Source organism: Python bivittatus, unplaced genomic scaffold, assembly GCF_059951505.1.
Source record: "Python bivittatus isolate LINGU-HERP-01145 unplaced genomic scaffold, Pbiv_v1 ctg000020_np1212, whole genome shotgun sequence".
Classification (NCBI taxonomy): domain Eukaryota; kingdom Metazoa; phylum Chordata; class Lepidosauria; order Squamata; family Pythonidae; genus Python; species Python bivittatus.
Genome location: NW_028277030.1, coordinates 114,335,167 through 114,360,231, shown reverse-complemented (window position 1 = coordinate 114,360,231; position 25,065 = coordinate 114,335,167). Strand labels below are relative to the sequence as shown.

The 25,065-nt window shown below is 39.6% G+C and overlaps 1 protein-coding gene across 1 annotated transcript in view; it reads left to right on the top strand.

Annotated features, from left to right (window-relative positions):
• Nucleotides 1-25,065, top strand: part of HHAT (hedgehog acyltransferase) — a 195,595-nt gene that overhangs the window by 38,278 nt on the left and 132,252 nt on the right. The window contains exon 8 of the mRNA XM_088132577.1: nt 23,520-23,670. Within this exon, the coding sequence (XP_087988703.1) occupies nt 23,520-23,670 (151 nt within the window). The remainder of the gene's footprint in view (nt 1-23,519; nt 23,671-25,065) is intronic.

Here is a 25,065-nt window from a genome sequence, read left to right as displayed (position 1 = left end):
GATATTGATTGATTGATTGATTGATTGATTGATTGATTGATTAAATAAATAAATAAATAAATAATTATTACTAAGCTGAACAATATGTTGAACTCTGACCAGCAATTTTGAGTTAGTATCTTCATCCATTAGGATGGGTAGTATATCTTTTGATTACTGGATCTCATTTCTTACCGCTTCCCAGCCACTCAGTGCCCATCTTTGATACCAAAATTCTGGTCTGGAATGGAATGCCTTCCTGTTCATTCTTGCACAACTTCTTTCATTAGTCATGTTTGTAAATTCTGGTGGGAATTTTTATTAAGCTGATTGTTAGTCATGCACTAAATATATTCACACATACTACTTTTTGTTCAAACATGGAAGCTGTAGGTTTGCTCAAGTTCTATGTGACCTTCCATATTTTGTCTCTTAATAGTCAAGGTACTGTTCCAGCATGTATTAAAGAAGTGATAATAAAATGTTGAAGTTTAGCCATATAAGAGTAGTGCTTCTGCTCAGAGTTATACTCAGCCAATATGTAATGGAAGGCATGTGCAAGGAGGATACTGGAATGGAGGATCAAGATTATCAGGAGGGAAGGGGAGCATTCCTGGAGAGGTTATGGGGCAAGTGCTTCCTCAGCCCGCAGCAGGACTGTGAGAAGATGAAGAAGCTGAGACTGGCCCCTCCCTAGAGTTTCCTAGTTATATCCACTAGTTGCTTTAGCATAGGTTTAGTCTGGCGAGATTCTGTCTATTAGGTGCAAGCTAATAAAGGAACTAGACTGGACTGGACTGGACTGCCTTGTCATTCTTGGGCTGGGCCTGACACAATACTTCCAAGCAGACCTAGATCCACTCCCCCATATTTTCTTTGTTTTCATTTCTCTCTCTCTCTCTCTCTCTCTCTCTCTCTCTCTCTCTCTCTCTTCTTTTTAAAAAAAATATCTCTTTTGGCTCAATTTCTGTTAACACTTTCAGTGTAGTGTTTAAGGGCCTGACTATTCATTTTGTTCTGTAGAGAAGATGATGTTTTATAGCAGGTATGCTTATATTAAATTCCTTGACCACTTCCATACATGTAAATAGTTTTTACTAAAATTGGGAGACCAACCAGATTTTTTAGCATTCATGTTGGATGTGAGGAGCTGGGTAGAGAGAGGGAAAAGTAGACAGGAGTTTCTATTTTGCTAACTACATACTAATTTCATTTGTTCTTTACCTTTTCTTCTTTTCTTTCCTATAGATAATTATTTAACACCAAGGTTCTAGCCTGAGTGGGGTATTCTCTCTGACTTCAGAAAGCAAAAATTGTGATGCTATTTATTCTCACAATGTGTAATCTGCATTAATTTGATTGTGTGCAATCAAGTCAGTATTGACTCGTAGTGATCATGTAGACAGATTTTCTCCAGGATGATCTGTTCCCAACCTGGCCCTTCAGGTCTTCTAACAGTGCACCAATTGCAGATGTAATCAAGTTCATCCACCTTGCTGATGGTCATCCTCTTCTACTCTTCCATTTATCCTAGCACTACAGACTTCTCAAGGGAGCTGGGTTTTTGTAGGTATAGATACGTTACAGCATCTAAATAACTTTTTCAAGGTCTTCATTGCCCCTACTGAATGCTAGTCTTTGGTGTATTTCTTGATTGTTAGTCCTTTTACTGAAGATACTCACCACTTCAGTATCTTCATTGTCAGTTCTAAGGCTAGTTTTTCTACCTATGGTCGTTAGTTTGGTTTTCTTTATATTTACCCCTAGTCCCATTTTCTCACTGTGCTCCTTGATTTTTATTACTAGAGCTTCCAGATAATTTGTATTTTCAGTTATCAGAGTAGCATCATCAGCATAGTGCAGATTATTGATGATTCTTCCTCCAGTTTTCAAACCACACTCATCTTCTTCCAATCCAGCTTCCCTTGATATATTCAGCATACAGGTTGAAGAAATATGGAGAGTTTATAGTATTTTCTCACTCCTTTGCTGATCGGGAATCCAGTCTGCTTTGTCATGTTCCATCCAGACTGTGACTTCTTACCTGTGTATAAGTTTCTCATGGTGACAATGAGGTGTTCTAGGATTTCCATTTTCCTGAGGATATTCCACAGTGTGATATCTTTGACACAATCAAAGGTCTTTCTATAATAAATGAAGCCCATATTGACTTATTTTTGATATTCTTTTTTTTTCAATTATCTAGCATCCATCAGCAATAACCACCATTATTTTGCTAGCATGTGAAATTAAATATATTGTAGGATAATTAGCACACTCTGATAAGTCTCCCTTCTTTATATAGACTGACCTCTTCCCATCTGTTAGCCACTGTGTTGTTCTCTGGATTTGTGGAGCTAGTTTGGTTAGAACCTTTACTGATTCTTCTGTTGCTTGCCATATTTCTGTAACTATTCCATCAATTCCGGTAGCCTTCTGACTTACTAATGACTGGAGTGGTTACCTAATACTTGGATGTCCTTAGATATGTCATTGTAATAGTGCTTCTTGTCTCTTCTAACAGTTCTCTGAGATTCCTTGTTAAATTTCTTCCTGAGATCTTCTTGTTTTTTTGGCTTTGGTGCCTCTTCTCTTCTTGACAATTTCCACTGTTTGCTTTCTTCTGTTCTGTGACCTTTGGAGAGGTTTTTTTTTTTCACATTCATCCTTAAGAATTTCTTTAATTTCATTCCACAGTTCCTCTGGTTCCCTGTTAATAAGGTTCAGAATTTCAAAGTGATTCCTGATGTTCTCCTTGAAAATTGTGGGTATATGTTCAAGATCATATCTTAGAAACTGATTCGTTTTCTTTTTCCATGTTAATTTGACTTGGAACTTGCACAGAAGCAATTTGTGATTTGTTCCACAGTCAGCCCCTGGGCATATCTTTGCAGTCATAACTGAGCTCTTCCAACTCCTTGTAGCAATAATATCAGTTTGATTTCTGTGTACTCTATCTGGCAACGCCCATATATATAGATGTCATTTTCGGTGTTGGAAGATTGTATTTAGTGATGAAGAAATCATTGGATGGGCAGAAATCATTTTTTTGCTTCATTTTGGATTCCTAGGCTGTGCAACCCAACTATGTTTTCCTCCTTAATAATTTTGGTATTCTGGTCTCCAGACACAAGCAGCACAACTTCTTGCATATTCTGTCAATTTCAGATTGAACCTGATTGTAAAATTCATCAGTCTCCTCTTCTTCTGCATCAGTGCTTGAGCATGAACTTGGATAATCGTATTAAAGGGTTGTCCACAAAGTCTGATTGATAATATTTGGTCATTGACTGCATTGCTCCCAAGTACTGTCCTTGTAATATCCTTCCTGACTATGAAAACAATACCATTACTTCTTTATTTTTCATGTCCTAAGTAGTAAATGGTAAAATATTGTGATTAAAAAGGTCCAATTCTAGTCCATTTCAATTTATAGTGCATCAGTGTGTAGTTGATTTATTTTATTTTTCATAGTGTTGAGTTTTCCCATATTTCTTCCAAGTTCCCACTGTAATTTTTTCTTTGTAGCTTCAGGTTTTCTTTTCCTACGTGGCAACATCAACAACTGGATACCTCAAAGGCTTTAATTTAGCCATGTCATAAACACCATTAGTACTCTGAAAGATCCTCAGCTCTTCCTCAGTAGTATGTTGAGTGCCATTCAAGCTGAGAGGCTCTTCATCTGGCACTATATCATCAATCACTCTATATTTTATATCCATGTGTCTTGGTAAAGTACAGGAGTGGTTTACCCCTGCCTTCTCCCACACAGTATGAAATGATGCCTTTTTCCATTGTCGCTAAAGTAATCATCTGCCTCCCGCATCTTCCTATATCACTGCTGCCCAATATAGGTGCCTGCTTGCTTTAGCTAGGTGGTTGGGATGACCTTTATGCCTTGGGAGTACAAATGTGGCCAAAGGTATTGGTACCTCTCCACTTTTTCCCAAAGAATCCCAATTTGCTGTGAAATAAGTTGAGAGCCAGTTTGGTGTAGTGGTTAAGGCATCAGGCTAGAAACCGGGAGACTCTGAGTTCTAGTCCTGCCTAGGCACAGAGCCAGCTGGGTGACCTTGGGCTAGTCACTTTCTCTCAGCCCTAGGCAATGGCAAACCACTTCTGAAAAACTTTGCCAAGGAAATTGCAGGGACTTGTCCAGGCAGTCTCTGAGACCCAAACACAATCAGACAGATTAAAAAAAAACCTGACAATGTAAATGGCATCCAGCATTCTTTATTCCATGGTCCATAGAACAGATATTTTGCTTTTAATGTAGGACTTAACATATTCTTGTAAATAATAAAACAAATGAAAATGGCATGGAAATAATTATTGGTACTCCTAGTATTTTGTAACACATTTTTTTGAGGCAATAACTGTAATCAAGCACTTTCTGCAGCTCTGAATAAGATTTCTGCACTTCTCAACTGGCAATTTGAGGTTGAGAAGTGCAGTGGGTGGGTGTATTGGGTTTTGTATTTGGGATTTTTATTCCTGTAAGCTGCCTGGAGTCATCGTGAGTGAGTTGAACGGCCAAGCAAATAAATAAATAAATAAATTTGGCCCACTATTCTTGAACAACTGCTCCAGTTGTCTTAGGTTTGATGGGTTCCTTCTCCAAACTGTGAGTTTTAGCTCTTTCCATAGATGTTCTGTTGGATTCAGATCAGGACTCAGAGTAAGCCACTTCAGAACAGTCCAGTGTTTGCTTTTCAACCATTCTTAGGTTCTCCTAGATGCATGTTTTGGGTCATTATCCTGCTGGAGGATCTGTGACCTGTGACTGGGATGGAGCTTTCTAAAAATGGGCAATGCGTTTTGCTCTAGAATGCCTTGATAATCTTCTCATTTCATTGTGTGGTGCACAGATTCAAGGCACCTGGTGCAAGAGGCAGCAAAGTAACCCCACAGCATTATGGAACCTCCTCCATGTTTCACAGTAGGGATGGCATCCTTTTCTTTAAAAGCATTGTTTTTCCTTCTGTGAACATAGAGCTCCTATGACTTACCAAAAAGCTCTAATTTTGTTTCATCTGTTCAAAGGACATTCTCCCAGAAAGACTATGGCTTGTCAACATGCCTTTTAGCAAACTCCAGTCTGGCTTTTTTGTGTCTGTCTTTCAGAAGTGGGGTCTTCCTGGGTCTTCTACCATGGAGGCCACTTTCAGTCAGACAGCAATGGATGGTGTGACGTTGTACCTTGATTTTGGAGATCAGCCAGGATCTGTTTTGAAATTTTCTTGGTTCTTTCTCTACCATTCAAACTATACTTCTGCTCAATCTGGGATCAGTTTTCCTCTTGCAGCCTTATCCTGGGAGGTGGGCTACAGTCCCATTGACCTTAAACTTCTTGATAATATTAGCAACTGTGGTCACAGGAACATGAAATCTTTGGATATGGTTTTGTAGCCTTTACCTTTATGGTATTTGTCTATTACTTTCTTCTTTTCCTCCTCTGACAGCTCTCTGCTTTTCTTTCTCTGGTCCATGTTCACTGTGCTGCACACAATGATACAAAATGCCTGAGTGAGTATTTTCTCCAGATAGGCTGAGTGACTGATTATGAGATTGAAGACACCTGTGACACTAATTAAAATAAATATTCTGCTTGAGAGATCACTAAAGTCCAGTCATATCTTTTAACTTCTAAGGGGTACCAATAATTATGTCCATTCCATTTTCATTTGCTCTTACTCTTTTGTAGATATCAAAAAGTAGTCTTGTTCACTATGTTCACTTCATTAAATTAATCCATTCACTATCTCTTTTATCAAAAACAGATCTTCAGTCAGAAATGAATTGTCCTCATTTCAGCTTATGCTAGTAATTGGTGCTAGATAGAATTGTATGTACAGATTTGGGTATCTGTTGAGTAGCTGTTATGAAGGAGATTGTACCTTCCACTGCAGTTGAGAAATTTTTGAATGCTTTCCTAATGCTTATTAGGAGTTCAGGATACTATTCAGGCAATGAAATTTACTATTCAGGCAATTTAGTTGCTGACATAATTCCTGTTTAAAATGCATAAATGATGGAATATGTTGCCTTATTAATCTGAAGTAAAAGTCAGTGTATTGTTGATAATTTCTTATCCTAAAGAATAAACTGATGTCTGGGAAGAAGTGGTGTGAGGTATACTGAACCAGCCCTCCCTATGTGAATGAGGCTTTTCTCAATAGCAGCTTCCAGACTGTGGAATATTTTATTTTCTGGAATCCATCAGGCTCTTTCTCTTAGTGCTTTTCTTTTTCTTTTTCTGCCAACTGATTTAAGATTTCCTGTTTCTCTTGCCAAGCAGATGCTTTTGATATGGCACAGGCTTCTTTTATGTTTTAGCTGCTGAGATTGCTTCCGATTTGGGACTGTTACTTTATTTCTTTTATGAGATTCCTTTGTGCTTAATTATTGCAAGCCACTATGAGTGATGCAAATATATTGCCAAAAAATAATGTCGCTTTTCTACAGTTTGAAGTAAAAGAGATAACACAGAAATAATTCTGCTTTCCTCCCCTAAATGCTGGGCATCCAAAGAATTCTGGAACTGAGCTCCCTGTGTCCCTGGGAGCTGATATAATTAGACAGCAAAGTTTTAGTTTTGCTTTATCATTTATCTTGTTTGCATAATACTTATAACAGAGGAGGGAAAAACAATAGGTATTGCTTATTGTCCATAAAAATAGAGCAAAACTCTGTTTATCGTAAAAGAAAGAAAATGCACCTACTTGGAATTGTAAAATGAATTCTTCTTTTATTGAATCCCCATTGTAGCTTCTTTATTAGATTCTTAGTTGTCCTTTACAAGGGGCTCACTATGAAATGTTTGGATTTTGTTTCTGTCTCCTTTTTATCCTTACAATAGTATGCTAGCATTTAAAAATATTGGTCCTGCTACTTTAGTTGCTGAATGGATCAGGGAGTAGGTTTGCCTATGCTAAGGTTTTCCAAGTGAGAGGTGATGCTGGAGACAGGCTACAGCTTTGGCATTCAAGAACAATTTAAAGAAAATAAAAGCAATCTGGGTGGGGACCAAATGAAGACAGTACAGAGTCATCAAAAAAGGATCTCCATCTCTCTCTCCTTCCCTCCCCACTTCCAACTTGGGTCCTAGAAAATCTGGCTAGTCTCCCACTTTTTGTGCAAATTTTTATGTGTGTAGAAAAGAAAGTGGGACACAGGATTTCTTGAAAATGTCACTACCACCACTGCTAAACCTTGAAGTTGCTTAGCCGCATTTATCACAGATACATCTATTACTTACGTTCACTCATTAAACATAGTAGAAAAAATGGAATAAATCAAAAGGTGAGGGGGAGTGTAATGGTGTATGGGAATGACCTTGGGAGGCTGGGCCCAGAGATGCTGTCTAGGGAACTGTCAGAAGCAGCATCGTTTGCAGCTGGATAGTGGGCAGGGCAAGAAGCTCAGAAGAGATCCTCCCTAATTTTTCAGGGTGTAAAGGAGATGGCAGGAGAATTGTACTTTCAGACTTGTAAGATTCTGTTAATGTAGCCTTACAATAAAATAGAATTAGCTCATCTGGTTGTGTTTCCTGTCTGGTCTACCTGGTAAGGCTGACAGGGAGCAACTGGGATTTTTCTTCAGACAAGAGATTTCTTAATGGTAAATAGGAGTTGGTGCAAAATACATTGCTAAGATAGTATGTCAGCCCTTCAGGGTAGACCAGACTAGGAGATCAGAGTAATGCATACTAATACTACTTTTATTATAAGGTTATAATAACAGATTTTTGTAACTCTGAATGCACTTCCCTCCTCCCTCCCTTTATCTTAGTGAGGACTAGGGAGGGCCTTGTCTGAGATACTTTCTCAGGTTACAGTTCTGGCCTAGACTCAGATTTCTTTTATCTGACCATTGTCTTGGTTGTGGCTCTTCCTGTTCCTCAACATTATTCCTTCTGCATGTTAAACAGTAAAGGAATATTTCACTTTGTTTATGTGATATGTAAGAGAATCCTCTGAGATACAGAACTGTTCAATTTAGTACTAAAACTCTAATTTCAATATTGTAGTTGCAACACTGTAGTTGCATCCAGGGGAGATCCAAGTTCAAATTTACTTTGAGCCATGAAAAGTCACTGGTTGACTTTCCACCAGTTACTATCTCTCAGCAAAACCTTCCTCATAAGAGCTATTTTGGAAATCATTCTTGGAAGTGCTATAGTAAAATCACTACTGCATTGCTTATTAGTTAATGTGTATCTGTATAGAAATCATGATGGGATAAGGGAGCTTAAGATATAATGACTTTGCTTTTTTAATTGATACTCAATTATTTTCTAGCAAAGTAAGCAGCTTTTTCAGCGGTGAGGACAACTTTAGATATTTAGCTAGTAGTAGGTTAGTTAGGTTAAATTGCTTCTGACCAGTATGAATATGATGAAACATTTGTACCCTTACCAGTTTGAGGTCATCAATTTGTAGTGATATTCATTTATGATGCCTCTCAATCCCCTTTTTGACAAGTGGCACTAACCAGTAAGACAAAAGAACTGGGTTATCTTACATACGTACTACTGTTACTACTGTAAGTGTATGTCTTAATCTTAATAGATCTTAATAGGTAGATTAATTTGGGGAAAGAAAGCTTTGAGCTAATTTGGGTCATGAATATTCATAGCCTTGAAGAAAGATCAAGAATGTTGGGGCTGTGGATATTATTTGGCCTATCAGGCTGGCCCAACTGTCCTATATGAAACCTGAATGAGAATCCTCTCACATTATTAGGCCCACCTTTCTGCTCTACTCATTTCTTGGCTTTCCCTTTGAGGGGGGAAAGAGGAAGCAGGGCAAAACAAGCAGAAGTCAACCCCACTAAATTTCTTCAGGAATGCTAGCAAGACGAGCTTAACTTTGTGCCTTCAAGAGGGAAAGGTGCTCATGATTTCTCCAAGAATTGCCTTGCACATTTCCCAGTCAGAGCAGATGTGAGATGGTTCCTATCTTGATTCACTGGTCATGGGCTTAAGTTCTCCTTTGGGGAGCAGAACATTGGGTGAACTACAGGTGAAACTCGAAAAATTATAATATCATGCAAATGTTCATTTATGTCAGTATGGCAACTCAAAAGGTGAAACCAATATATGAGATAGACGCATTACATGCAAAGCGAGATATGTCAAGCCTTACTTTGGTACAATTGTGATGATTATGACGTACAGCTTATGAAAACCCCAAATTCACAATCTCAGAAAATTAGAATAGTGTGAAAAGGTTCAATATTCTAGGTTCAAAGTGTCCCACTATAATCAGCTAATGAATCCATAACACCTGCAAAGGGTTCCTGAGCCTTTAAATGGTCTCTCAGGCTGGTTCAGTAGGAATCACAAGCATGGGAAAGACTGCTGACCTGACAGTTGTGCAGAAAACCATCATTGACACCCTCCATAAGGAGGGAAAGCCCCAAAAGGTAATTGCAAAAGATGTTGGATGTTCCCAAAGTGCTGTATCAAAGCACATCAATAGAAGGTTATGTGGAAGGGAAAAGTGTGGTAGAAAAAGGTGCACAAGCAGCAGGGATGACCACAGCCTGGAGAGGATTGTCAGGAAAAGGCCATTCAAAAGTGTTGGGGACTTTCACAAGGAGTGGACTGAGGCTGGAGTTAGTGCATCAAGAGCCACCCTACACAGACGGATCCTGGACATGGGCTTCAAATGTCATATTCCTCTTGTCAAGCCGCTCCTGAACAACAAACAACATCAGAAGTGTCTTACCTGGGCTACAGATAAAAAGAACTGGTCTGTTGCCCAGTGGTCCAAAGTCCTCTTTTCTGATGAGAGCAACTTTTGCATCTCATTTGGGAACCAGAGTCTGGAGGAAGAATGGAGAGGCACATAATGCACGATGCTTGAAGTCCAGTGTGAAGTTTCCACAGTCTGTGTTGATTTGGGGAGCCATGTCATCTGCTGGTGTTGGCCCACTGTGCTTCATTAAGTCCAGGGTCAACGCAGCCGTCTACCAGGAGATTTTGGAGCACTTCATGCTTCCTTCCGCAGACGAGCTTTATGGGGATGCTGACTTCATTTTCCAGCAGGACCTGGCACCTGCCCACACTGCCAAAAGTACCAAAACCTGGTTCAGTGACCATGGGATTACTGTGCTTGATTGGCCAGCAAACTCGCCTGACCTGAACCCCATAGAGAATCTATGGGGCATTGCCAAGAGAAAGATGAGGGACATGAGACCGAACAATGCAGCGGAGTTGAAGGCCGCTATTGAAGCATCCTGGTCTTCCATAACACCTCAGCAATGCCACAGGCTGATAGCATCCATGCCACGCCGCATTGCGGCAGTCATTGCTGCAAAAGGGGCCCAAACCAAGTACTGAGTACATATGCATGCTTATACTTTGCAGAGGTCCGATATTGTTCTATTTCCAATCCTTGTGTTATTGATGTCATGTAATATTCTAATTTTCTGAGATTGTGAATTTGGGGTTTTCATAAGCTGTACGCCATAATCATCACAATTGTACCAAAGTAAGGCTTGACATATCTCGCTTTGCATGTAATGCGTCTATCTCATATATTGGTTTCACCTTTTGAGTTGCCATACTGACATAAATGAACATTTGCACGATATTCTAATTTTTCGAGTTTCACCTGTATGCACTGCTCTAAGTTAGCATCTGGAGAAATAGATGACATCTGTGGGTAGAGCTTCCATTGCTTAAACCTTGCTTTGCCCTTTAACATCTCCTGGTCTGATGTAGAAGCTGAGGGAGAGAACTGGATTTGGTCTTTGGATGAGATCCAGTTCCCCATCTGTGCTGTAAGTTTAATACCAGCACCAACATCAAGTTGAACATTAGTAATTATTTTTGAAATTTGGCATCATGTGTTCCTGGTAGTCTGTCCCAAGCACTAATTTGGCAGCTGTCTTTTCAGCTAGTTTTACTTGTACTTTCATAGGCAGCTTCATGTAATTTAGTTTTATGGGATTGAAGCATGAATAAACATGCCTCAGTCTACATTTGTTGTACATCCAAAAGCGATTAGCACAGCCGGTTGATAGTGATTTGCATTTTTAAAAAATCTACATTAAATGCCACATCTACTGTAGCCCTGTGGAGTAAGAAAGCATGAATTTGCATTACACTTTGGTTGTAAGGATATTGAGAAAGTGATGATGTATATCATTGCTTGGTACCCTTTCAAGCACTAAATCGTGCTATTAATTTTTATTGTTAAAAATTGAAGAATAATCCTTCTTGATTCAGAATTAATATGAAATGCTCTGGCTGATGTCTTTAATTTATTGACTTAATTTATTTGACCCAGCAAATTATTTTTTAAATTCAGTTTTAAAGCTTCTAGTCTTTTTTTTTTAATGGAGGATTTTGGTGTCTCTCCATTCATTGACATTCTAATTAACTGTTAACCAAGGAATTTGTTTGCTCCTGATGTTCAAATAATATTGGGCAATATTTAGAAATAGAAAACACAAACTGTGGTACAAGATGTTTAATGAGATCTAGTGGAATTTGGCGATGATAACCATTGGCAGTTCAAGCACTATACAAGTACTTTTTACTTAAGGGTTGTAAATATCCTTAGGGTAGAATATCATGATTGCTTTATAGAAACAGACCCTACTCACCAATCTCATCCAATATATGTAGAGTATTAGCTCAGAGATGTGGGTGGAACAGAGTGGTCCTGTAGCAGTTGGAGTTCGATCTGTCTCTTTTCCCCATAGCCATCCTTCTGTACCTTGTGAACGTGCAGTGGCTATGCTTATTAAAATAAAATATATACTTTTACTATAACACAGAGGGTATTTAAAAGTGCCATTGCTTATTTAAAATCTGAAACACTATTTTCCATCATTTTACTCCGTTTTATAAGTAGAGCAGGCTTTTGAGAGAAGTCTCTCTGAGGCTTAATCTCAGGACTATGATCAGTGGCCAGTTTGGTGGAATTGGAATTCCAGTTAGGGCTTCTTATGAAATGTAATGTGCTTGTAATGAAAAGTTAAAGATATGATTTTTTTTTTTACTGTATTGGATTAATAATGCTCTCTTTTTCTTAAAGAATTGAAGCTTGAAGGACAGATCATGTAGAGCATCAGCAAAAACCCTCTTTATCTGTACTATATTTTGCTTGGGATAAGCAGATTTCATAACTGATGTACAGGGGCCTAATGCTGCCAAAAGCTGAGTTTCTAGTCTGTTTTCAGTCTGCACACTGCAGATATATGGAAAGTTGTAGAGCATCTACTGGTGATGAAGCAAGGACTATTAATGCTGTAGGGACCTAATTAGAAATGGAAAAGATTATTTGCTGGATACTTTTTTTAACCAATTTTATTTACAGATGAATCCAAATTGTAATTTCTTTATTAAATTCAATAGTTTAGTAACCAACTAGTAGTGGCTGGCAACTAAACAAAAGGTTTCTGAAGTGGACAGTAACATACAGTGCATTCTGAAAGTATTCAGACCCTCTTCACTTTTTTCAATTTTGTTATGTTGCAGCCTGATACTACAATTGTTCAAATTCATTTTTTTCCTCATTAATCTACACTCTGTACCCCATAATGACAAAGTAAAAACAGAATTTTAGAAATGTCTGTAAATTATTAAAAAGAAAAAACTGAAATATCACATGTACTTAAGTATTCAGACCCTTTACTCAGTACTTTGTTGAAGCACCTTTGGCAGCAATTACAGCCTCGAGTCTTTTTCGGTATGACACGACAAGCTTTGCATACCTGGATTGGGGGATTTTCTGCCATTCTTCTTTGCAAATCCTCTCAAGCTCAATCAGGTTGGATGGGGACCATCGGTGGACAGCCATTTTCAGGTCTCTCCAGAGATGTTCAATAGGGTTCAGGTCAGGGCTCTGGCTGGGCCACTCTAGGACATTCACAGAGTTGTCCCTAAGCCATTCCTGTGTTGTCTTGGCTGTGTGCTTAGGATCATTGTCATGTTGGAAGGTGAACCTTTGGCCCAGTCTGAGGTCCTGAGCGCTGTGAAACAGGTTTTCATTGAGGATATCTTTGTCATTTGCTCCATTCAGCTTTCCCTCAATCCTGCCGAGTCTCCCAGTCCCTCCTGCTGAAAAGCACCCCCACAGCATGATGCTGCCACCACCATGCTTCACTGTTGGGATGGTATTGGGCCGGTGATGAGTGGTGCCTGGTTGCCTCCAGACATAACGTTTAGAATTGAGGCCAAACAGTTCAATCTTGGTTTCATCAGACCAGAGAATCTTGTTCCTCACAGTCTGAGAGGAGGCACCTGAGCTAAATTTCAAGTGTTGTTGCAAGGGGTCTGAATACTTATGCCAATGTGATATTTCAGTTTTCCCTTTTTCATACATTTGCAAACATTTATAAAATTCTGTTTTCACTTTGTCATTATGGGGTACTGAGTGTAGATTAGTGAGAAAAAAAATGGATTTGAACGATTGTAGTATCAGGCTGCAACATAACAAAATTGAAAAAAGTGAAGGGGGTCTGAATAATTTCGGAATGCACTGTATTTCTCCTTTGCTGTTTTTATATTCCAATCTCCCCTGACTTTAAGGTACATTAAGATAATTAGTCACCCCACACTTTTGTGATTGTTATAGTTTGCAAAATATTTTTTTTTTCTTAGCTCTGTAACAGCCCTGATTAAATATGTCCTTGGAACAGTGTTTGCATGTGAAATACATGCTCAGTGTGTTTTTTCATGTACTTTGTAGAATTCTCCAAGGACAGCTCTGTCTTCTGCCTTTTTGGAATAAATAGCAAATAAACAATCACATGGTGGTAAATGAAAGTCAGCAGAGGATCCCCTCAGTTAAGAACACCTGTGGGAAGGAAGACAATAGGATGTGTCAAACTTATATTTGCAGGAATAAGATTCCTCTTCCTAGTAAAGCTGAAGTGAATTCAGCCAAGCCTGTTGCTTGTTATTGTGGTCTCTGTAATCTTATTCATTGTGGTCTCTGATTTACTTAGGTGACTCACGCACCTGGAATTTTCTAAAACTTGTAGAATTGTTTAGTGGGAGCTCTGTCTCCAATATGAACAGTGGGACTAAGCAGCCTGCCGTCAAATGCCTGTAGCTCCATTTTGACTGCCGTAGCATTGGCATATTTGTCCTTGAGCTGATCATCCTTCTGCTTTATTAAAATTATTTTTTTAATATTTAGTAATACATTGAACAAGTATTTTACATACAGACAATTTTTTTTAACTGTACTTGCTTTAATTGTGTTCAAAATTCTGATTTGTTTGTCAGGACATCTCCAACCATCACAGGTATCTTTAGGGGCCAATGTTGCAGGAGCAAACTTTCTCTCCACCCTGGATGGGTATAGAGTATGTCTTTTCTCCATTGGAAAAAGTCACATAATAGACTTTTGTAAGCACTGCAGGCATTTATTAAATAGGCTTGCTGCAATAATTCTTTTTATTTGTAAGCCACTCACTGGGGAGCAAGCTTGGAAGACAGATTCCGATGCTAATTGTGAGAAACTGTGGAAAGTGGGGGTTGAAGAGTTTGGTTTATGTGAGAAGAAGCAACACAGTCCAGATGTGAAAGACATGAGAAAGGATATTTCAAAGAGACTCCACTTTAATTTTCTCATTATAATTAAGGCTGGGAATTTGATATTAGTTTTCAAGAGTCTTCTTTTGCCACAGACTAGCATTAAAGAGACCTTCCTGAAATTGATGTTATTCTTGCTTCCCTGGTTTCACCTACAACATGTGACTTGACACTATGGTAGCCCACTTCTCTTCTCCAATCCTCCTACCACATCCCAAAATTGTCAGGTAGCTCCCTCATCAATCAGATCAGATTCATTCCCACCTGCAGAAGATCCTCAGGTCTCTGCTGGATTAATGGAAATAATCCATTAAGGGATCGAAGAGATCTTTCCTGCCTGATTTTAACCAGCGTAGAAAGAAAGGTTCCTCTCTATAGCAGCCTTAGCCAACTCCAGTACAGCTGGTTCCTTCATCAATAACTCTCTATTTGCATTGTCTAGTCCTTATCTGCTCCTTTTCATGCTTATCTTCAGCACTGCATGAGCGGAGGCACTAACAGAATATACCAATACAAGATTGTGAGGGGCTATCCAGAGAGAGGTAAGATGGAAGCAGATGCTTAAAAGAATTGTGAAAGGCACACTGACCTTGGTTCTCTGTATAGATCCCAGAGAGCATGAGGTGTATTCAGGTGGATCCCATAGAAACCTTATCTCTGTTAGCAACATTCTTGCAAGAATACAAGAATGGACATGGTGTTGAATATGAAAGACAAAACAATAAATTACTGGAATCCTGACTGTGGTGAACTCATTAGCATTTTTTCTGATTATGTCAGGGATGGAATCATAACAGATATAAAGAACATGCCAAGAAAAGGCTATAGCTTCAACCCAAGAAAAATCAGTTCAGCTAGGCAGTTTGCTGCTCATCCACTGATAGCAAAGTGAATGAAGGCCTGAGCTTAAAAATACAAGAAATTTTTGGGGGCTTTTTGGAAGTACTGTAAATCGATCAGCAACTGGTTTGATGCATAGTATTTTAAGCATCCTTGAAAATAATAGACTGAAAAGTAATGGACTAGTTAGAGGCCAAGGTTATGATGGAGTTCCATCCAAGAGCTACATATGTCCATGGTGTACTGTATCTCACAGCTATGATTTAATCTTGAATATACGCTATGTTGTTTATTCCACAAGTGAGAAAGGTCTTTAGAATTGTAGAAGGTAATTAGAATTAATTTATACTGAATATCAAATCAGTGTCATTTTCTCTCAGTGTAAGACGTCTGTATCCGAAATTATGCTAAAGTGTTTGTGTACAACAAGATGGTCAGCATTTTATGAAGCTCTCATGTCTTTCTGTTTCTGCTTCAAAGATGTCCACAAAGTGCTGAGATCATTCCTGAGAAAGAGGGATAGGATAACACAATCTTGAGTCCTAAACCCTCAAAAGCTCCCATTCATAGTTTTTATTGTGCTGCTCACAAAACTTTTGGAACTTTTGAACTGGGTTTCAGAATTGTTTAGGTCACTACAAACTGACCTAAGCAAATCTGATGAGTTTTTTCAGACTCTCTCAATAACTTTCAAAGTGCCAGAAGTTGGTACAACATTTTATACACTGGAGCTGAAGCAATGGCCCAGGCCCTAAGGAATTTTAAGCCAATATGTCCCAACAGTGAAATTTCAGGATGACCTTTGTAATTATCAAAGACCCTTTGCAGAGAGCCAGTTCAGAACAAATGTGTTCTTCACAACACTTGGCAGGGCAATGACTCAAATAAAATATAAATTTGTTGGTCTGAATAAAGTAGTTTTTATATTTTCTGCCCTGTAGCCATCAACCCCAATGCCAATAACTGATGAGGCTTTGCAGGTAGTTGGAGAATTTCTGGTCAAGAAAGATGGTAGTGACTTGTCAGACACACTTCCTAAGTAATTGCTGTTGTACTGATCATTACCAAAATTCAACTGTAAAGGAGATTGCAGAAAGTCATTTGTTATTATTTTAGTACTATTTATTACTAGTATCTTCGTACATTTCATGTTAATTACATAATATCTTTAATAATGGAAGACTAAAATAGACACTGGGCAAAATTAGAAAATATTAAAGTTACTGGTAATAGTTTAAATAAAATAATATTTTAAGGAAAGATTTGCAGTCTGTAAAACATAGCTAATAGGCTTACTCAATGTGTGTTAAGATATATTCAGCATTAAAAGATTCTTATGTGATTTCATATCTCTTCTAACTCCTTTGCTAATAGGATGCTAATATCCTCTATTTTTTCATTTTAAACAGAAAGAAACAATATATTGCTTGGAAAGGGTTATATTATATAAAAGAGTTCTATAGAAATTCTACTTTTCTAATTAAAGTTGAGTTTTAAGAGATATTGAGAACTGAATTAATTGGACATGGTGAATGCAGATTGAGACTTTTTTGAAAAATTGGGAGGTTTTACTCACTTAGATCACTTAGAGACTATAAATGTGTGCTTAATATGTATTACAATGGTACAAAAGTATATTCTTCAAAAATTTATAAGATACTAAGACAGTTAAAAATTGGAAATGCAAAGTTTATGAAGATGATACAGGAATTTGATTTTGAGAGAGAAATACCAGAAGGAGAATGGAAATGAGTGAGGAAAAACCCATTCCTAGGTTCCCCTTCAATAACCTTGTTGGAAACATACTTAAAGATTTTACATTGTTGGCACCCCATTTTGTGCAGTGTAGGATTATTGTTTACTTTTTATGTTTTTATTGGTTACTGTTGTGAGCTGCTCTGGCTTTATGGGTGGTCATATTAGTCTGTTAAATAAATAAATAAATTCCAAAAAATTTCCTACCTAACAAAAACAAGTACAAATAATAATTATTTTCTGGTAAGAATATAATTCTGAGAAGACATTATTAATGCTTTTAGTAGTGTCTGTTAGTAATTCTAACCCTAAATTTAAAAAAAAGAAATCAACTACCCGTATGACATTACGAGAATGCAACAGTCTGTGAAAGATATAACCTTTGCGAACAGAATATACGTACATAGCACCTTGCTTTTTATAAAATGTTGAAGATGAATTGATTCAAATTAGTGAAATGTTACTGCTTGTCAAATGTTAAAGTAAAAAAAATATTTTTTAGAAAAATTCTCAAAGACTACTAAGTCAGTGAACAATGCTTGGAAGTATGCTACCTTACGATTGTTGGTTTTCTCCTCCCTTTCTTAGTACATAACTAAGAGGTTATGTTTCTCTACACTAAATTCCATTCTGAAGGGAAGTTCCCCAAAGGCCTGAGTTTGAGTTATCTTGTCATTGAGATGAACAATCAAGCCCTCTGAACTTTGAAACTGCTGTTTCACACTGCAGAGAGAGATGGATTTGGTCAAGATGTTGGATAATGATCCATGCAGCTTCCTGAAGTAGTGAAGAAGGTTCGGTTCTACCCGAAGAGCTTTATCCACTGAAAGGCCAAATCAACAATACCTGCCTAGCCCCATCACCTGCCATAGGTCTTTTCTACTCCAGAACAGAAAAGTCAGGTGGCAATAAGAGAGTCAATCATTAGGCTCCCAAGGCTTTCTGAGTAATTTTGGGCAGCAGCTTCCAACAGTGCGTGTTTCTTTCAGGTGGGGGGAATCTGTCTGTCTGGCTGTCTATCTGATTTACGAGGGTTTTCTGAGAACACAAAACAAGTCCAATATGATCTGTAAATAAAATAAGTATGGGCATGTTGGCATGATTATCACACAATACACAAAAGCAATTCTCATTCATTCCAGACAGCATGTAGAAATATCTTTGGAAAGGTCTAACTGGTTTATGCATCTCAGAAAGAAAAGCCATCCAATCATTAGAAACTTATAAGATATTTCATATCCCTCCAACAGTGCATGTTTCATGTGTTGTTCAGCCTTTTCTTAAGATAAGTGTTATATTTGCTACCGCTGCCTGAAAGCATTCTCTATGCTTTTAGGAAATGAGGCTGATGGCTTTTCCCTTGGAAAATGCTGGACCTGGTAGGAGGTGGGGAAGATGACTGTCCAAAACTGCTGAGCACTGTTTTAAAGAGGCTATGTACTTCCTATTCCCAGTTAGTGGTATAACAGTGCAACCAATGCACCAGTATTTTGTGTAAGGCAAATGGGGCAGAGCAGAATACACAGTCTCACTGCTTTGTTTTCATGACTTATATATCTATCAATAAGTTTCACTCATACAAATATGTATCAGGGCTGTAGAAGGACACAAATGACTGACATTTTATGCCTGTCATTGCAACTTATAGAATATACATGACTGACATATGAAGAAATGAGTTATTTTGTATGGTATAATTTATATATATAATGTATGTGTGCGTGGGTGTGTGTGTGTGGGTGTATAGCGACTGGATAGCATAGTGGTTAGAACACCACCTTTGATGCAGGAGACCGGGGTTCAAATCCTGGCTGGTGCCTACCTTACCAGTAGGGGTCCTTAGGCAAAGACCCCCTAACACTTCACCTGCCTACCTCAAATATGAGAGTGACACAAACTAAGAGTCATGCTGGCTTGGATGTCGCCCAGATTAACAAGGTCTGCGTCAGATGTTGGGGAACCAGGACAATCTGATGTTAAGTGGGCTATTGGAACAAACCATACATGGACGAGACGAGAACTTGGAATTGATGGAATGCTGCTACAGCAGCAGACCTAATGAGATGCATGAATGAAACGCATGAGGGAACTATGGGTAGACAGAAGACCTACATCCACACTAACTGAGAAACAACTAGTTACCCAGCGCTTCAACATAGGGAAGAGGAAGCTGCTCTCACAACTTGAGATAGAGTAACTCCACATTACAAATTGGACTCAAGCAGACCTGGAAGAACAACTGGATGTGCAGCCAACACCTGAAGCTGGAATGTCACTGCCACCCCCTCCATTACAAAACACAGCAGCTGATATGAGGCATAAGATCATGGATAAACTAGGTACAGTCAACCCTCGAGACCGATTACCAAGGCTCCGTGGAGAAGTACCATCGGATAGTATGCTAGAAGATGCCAGTAGAGTCCTCTGACAATCCCCACTACCACCATAACTCAAACCAATGCACTGGTATATGCTACAGCCACTGTAATCCTGGAAATGCTTGGCTACACGACCAAGAAAAACAGCAGTACGTACCCCCCTGGAAAATGAGATTGGAGGCTAAGATCAAGGCAACTCGGAGAGAAGTCAGTCAGCTGGTGGAACTACAGAAGGATGTGGAGATTAAGGATAAGACTCGACTACTGAAAAAATATATGGGCCTGACTCCATCTGAAGCCCTAGAGACTGCTAAACCAGTGTTTCTCAACCTTGGCAACTTTAAGAGGTGTGGACTTCAACTCCCAGAATTCCCCAGCCAGCTCTGGGAGTTGAAGTCCGCCCCTCTTAAAGTTGCTAAGGTTGAGAAACACTGTGCTAAACAAAGGCTCACAGCACTGGCTGCCAGGCTAAGGAGATACACTAGAGAAGCAGAGGCCATGAAGATAAATGCCCTGTTCTCCAAGTATCATCCAAAGTGTATTCCCAACTGCAGTGCAACCACACAGTAACAGCAGAGCCACCAGCAGCAGAAACTGAACAGTACTGGAAGAACATATGGGAGAAAGAGAAGACACATAACACCAATGCAAAGTGGCTGCAGGACCTGAAAGCAGATCACAGCAATCTCCCAGAATAGGAACCAGTCACCATCACAGTAGCAGACATCCAATAGCAGGTCAAGAACACAAAGAGCTGGACAGCACCTGGCCCGGACGTGATCCACACCTACTGGCTAAAGAAACTAACAGCAGTGCACGAATGCCTAACAGTACAGATGAACCAGCTGCTAGCAGCAGGCTCCCACAAGGAAGGACAGTGCTGATCGTGAAAGACCCTCACAAGGGAACAGCACCATCCAACTACCAGCCAATAACCTGCCTCCCCACAACATGGAAAGTTCTATCAGGCATCATAGCCGCCAAGCTACAAGACCATATGGGCCAGCACATGAGCACAGCTCAGAAGGGCATTGGGAGCAAGACCAGAAGCTCAAAACACCAGTTGCTCATAGATAGAGCAGTCACCCAAGACTCATGGTCTAGGCAGACCAATCTGAGCACAGCCTGGATTGACTACAGGAAAGCCTATGACTCAATGCCACACACATGGATCTGTGAATGCCTGGTCAACAGGACACTAAGGACCTTCCTCAAGAACTCAATGGGACTGTGGAAGACAACACTGGAAGTCAACTCAAGACAGCTCTCACAAATGGCCATCAAGTGTGGCATATACAAGGTGATGCACTGTCCCCACTGCTGTTCTGGATAGGCTTAAACCCCCTCAGCCAAATAATCACAAGGACTGGATACGGGTACAAGTTCAAGAGTGGAATCACCATCAGCCACCTCCTCTACATGGATGACATCAAGTTGTATGCTAAGAGCGAATGAGACATCGACTCATGCTACAATACCTTGGTATCCCACAGTCACATGGGAACCATGATGAGGAGGCAAGGAAGACAACAACATCCAAGTACCACCAAAGGATAAGACAGGTCCTGAAGAGCCAGCTCAATGGGAAGAACAAGATCCATGCCATCAACATGTATGCCCTGCCAGTCATCAGATACCCTGCCGGTATAGTGAGCTGGCCAAAGGAGGATATGGAGGCTGCCAGTGTGAAGACCCGGAAGCTCCTCACAATGTACAGAGGTTTTCACCCCAAGTCCAACACCCAGAAATTCTACACCAGCCTCAAAGAGGGCGGGCGGGGTCTGATGAGTGTGAAAGCACTGTCCTGGATGAAATCAGGAGCATCCAGGAGTACATCAGTAAGATGGCACCCAAAGATGAGCTGCTGAGAGAATGCCTGAGGCAGCAGGAGACATGGGAGGAAGTTCAAGTGGAGGAAGTACCATGGCAAGACAAGACCCTGCATGGGATGAACCATCGACAGATAGCTGAGGTGGCTGACATTGGGAAATCCTATCAGTGGCTGGAAAGGGCTGGACTAAAAGACAGCACTGAGGCACTGATCATAGCAGCACAAGAACAGGCACTAAGCACCAGATCCATAGAAGCAGGGGTCTACCACACTAGACAGGACCCAAGGTGCAGATTGTGCAAAGAGGCCTCAGAGGCAGTCCAACACATAGTGGCAGGGTGTAAGATGCAGGCAGGAACAGGGTATACTGAACGGCACAACCAAGTAGCAGGCATTGTGTACAGGAACATTTGCACAGTGTATGGGCTAGACCCCCCCCCCCCCCAAGTCCAGATGAGAGATTCCACAGAAGGTTGTGGAGAATTACAGGGCTAAGATCCTGTGGGACTTCCAGATCCAGACAGGCAGGTACTGGCCAATCAACCAGACATCATGATAGTAGACGAAGACCAGAAGACAGTGGTAGTGATAGATGTAGCAGTGCCAAGTGACAGCAACATCAGGAAGAAGGAGCATGAGAAGCTGGAGAAGTACCAAGGCCTGAAGGAGGAAATAGAGAGGATGTGGAAAGTAAAGGCCAAAGTGGTCCCAGTGGTGGTGGTAGCACTCGGGGCCGTGACTCCTAAGCTGGGAGAGTGGCTCCAACAGATCCTAGGAACAACATCAGAGCTCTCTGTCCAGAAGAGTGCAGTGCTAGGAACAGCTAAGATACTGTGCAGAACCCTCAAACTCCCAGGCCTCTGGTAGAGGACCCAATTGAGGAAAACACATACCACCCATAGGGGTGAGAGGGGATTTGTGTGTGTGTGTGTGTGTGTGTGTACTGTAAATAGGAGGGAGTGTCCCCAATTGTTGAACTCCATTTTTTAGCCTTTGCTGTCATGAGCATTGGTGTGCAACATCTATCCATTTTTACCAATCTCAAAGGCTGCAGGTTATCATCTATGAGAGTGCACTAAAAAGGGAATATAGCTGAATATTTTGAAGACTCATCTTTTCAAAAGCTGTAACATTTCCATGAAATATGATTCAATTGGCAAGTCTTTATCCTGTCCATTTTTTTTCCTGGGGTCACATATATCTGAGGCAGCACAATATTAAAGGCTAAAAGAAATTTAGGTGCACAAGCGGTATCAGTAATAACACTGAACATATGAAGTATTGACTTAATATTTAGGACACGTGAAGATTTATAGTTCTTGGAGGGTAAATATTTATCTTTCAGATCTATGTCTTGATTTACACTGAGATGAAAATCAATATTTGCTTATTATATCCATTCCAATCTAGAAATCCCAGCTAGGTTATGGAAGTGTGACGCTCCTGCTACATTCTTACAGTTGCTGGACTCCATAACCAAGAGTGAGAGAATGAATAGTTTTTAAAAACTGATGCCTATTACAGCTTTTGCATTGGTGGTTTCAAGATCACATACTGTTCCTTAAATAGAATTTCACAGTTGTTATGCTAGAAAAAAACATTGAAAAAAAGCAGCAGCTAGGCAAATGAGGTCTGGAGCAGCCATTCCCAAAATTACAAAATAAAATGTTTTCAGGTGGGTAATTTTTTCTGAAAACACAGGATTGATAACAAAGAAAAGTACTGCGAAATAGATGGAGAAGTTTGGGTTTTCTAGACAGACTTGTGCAATGTGATTCATGTCCCCTCACCTTTCACGTTAATACTAAAGCTGATGGCTTGCCGTGAGCCCCCTTATTGTTAAAAGCCACATGTACTATGAAATGGGATGTAATTTTCCAAGATGCATTGTGAAATGACGTATACAACTCCATTCTGTGGAAATCTTATGTGTGAACCAGTTCTATAGTTTCACTGTGAATCAGTCAAACTTTTCTAACTGTTCCAAAGAAGTCCATCCTGGATCTGTCTAAGAGATACAGTTCTGTGCATATCTGATGCAGATAGGAAAAAATATGTACTATATGTCTTAATAAGGTGTGTAAAAGTGCAGTAGCAACCTTATTTAGAAAAAAGAGAAGGACTGTAAATATTACAATAATATACTAAAGTGGAACATTTTTCTCTTGCATTCTTACAGGTGGCCTTGCACTGGCCCAAGTCCTATTTTTTTATGTGAAATACCTTGTACTTTTTGGTGTTCCAGCACTTGTTGTTCGCATGGATGGACTCAAGCCTCCTGATTTACCTCGCTGTGTAAGCACCATGTACAGTTTTTCTGGAATGTGGAGGTTAGCTTTATTTGATTGCTGATGTTTATTGTGGGAGCCTTTTTTATGAAATGGCAATTGGGTGTACATGTGCAACAGCAGACTTCTGCATACTGCTGTTCTCCCAAATTTGTTGGATTACAATTCCCAGAAATATGATTCATTTTCCATTATTGTCCTCTGAAAAAGGCATTTTGTCTAGCAAATTCATACGAATTCAGTTAAGTAACATTTGATTAGGTAATCCTGTAGGGACAGTACTGAGGATTATTTCTTCTGTGCCAAGTTTAAGGTAATGGGCTCTATCTGGAAGGAAATAACTTCAGAGTCACTTTGGAGGTCTAAAAATGTGAAAGATTTCAGTGTACCTTTGGGTTTCCATTGTTTTAGAAGGCTACTTCTGCTATTGTGGATGAGAAGTATAATCTACTTTTACTGTCTAGAGAAAGAGGCTAACCTATGAAGTAAACATCTGCTTAGCTATTTAGTCTGCTCTTCATAGCCTGGATTTAGCAGCTATTCCCAGGAATGCTTTCTATCATCAACCTTTGTTTTGTCAGTTTCATAGTCTTCCAGATGGCATCAGGCTTTCCACCATATTTGTGCAATTGGGTAATGAGGCTGTAATGAGCCTTACAATGGGATTATTTTTTAAAAACTATTCTAGAGCTTTGGCTGTTACAATATGCTCAGTGTAAGATAAGGTAGCCCTAAATTAACATGACAAGAATCGCATTGTTACATAAAATTAAAACCTATTTGTTCCCATATTGGTCAACCAGGTAGCTCTGGGAAACCCAAGCAAGACAAGGGTATCTGTTTATTGCTCTGCTTACTTTATATAAAGTTCTTCATCAAAGCAGTTTACAAAGATAAAACAACTGCACTCATTTACAGCTTTAAAATTAAAAAAATGGTCTAATCCCATTTTGAAGCTGAACTCCTGTTACTTAGGGAAGAATGACTTCAGTTACATATCTTGAGTTCTGCAGCAAAAACAAGATCTGGAATCAACTGCTTGTTTCAAACTGATAGAGAGGAAATTATAGGGACGTTGTTCTAAGTTTCAGAAAGTAGTTTATTTATTTATAAATCAAACTTGTATGCTGCCCATCTCACTGTACAAGTGACTTTAGGCTGCTCACACAGTAAAAAGCATAAAAACAGTTAAAAACACAAAACAAAGTTAAAAAGATTACAAATGGAGTTAAAAAGTGGAGAGAGCATCCTCAGGGCACTAACAACCCCAGTGTGGAAGTCCCCATTAGATCCCCAAGCTAGTCCACAGAGCCAGGTCTTAAGGCTCTTCTGGAAGGCCGAAAGAGTGGGGGCTAGTCTCATCTGGGGGGCAAGATATTGGGGATCCGGAAGCAGACTGGCACCCAATGCAGCTCATGCAGCAGAGGTGTTATATGC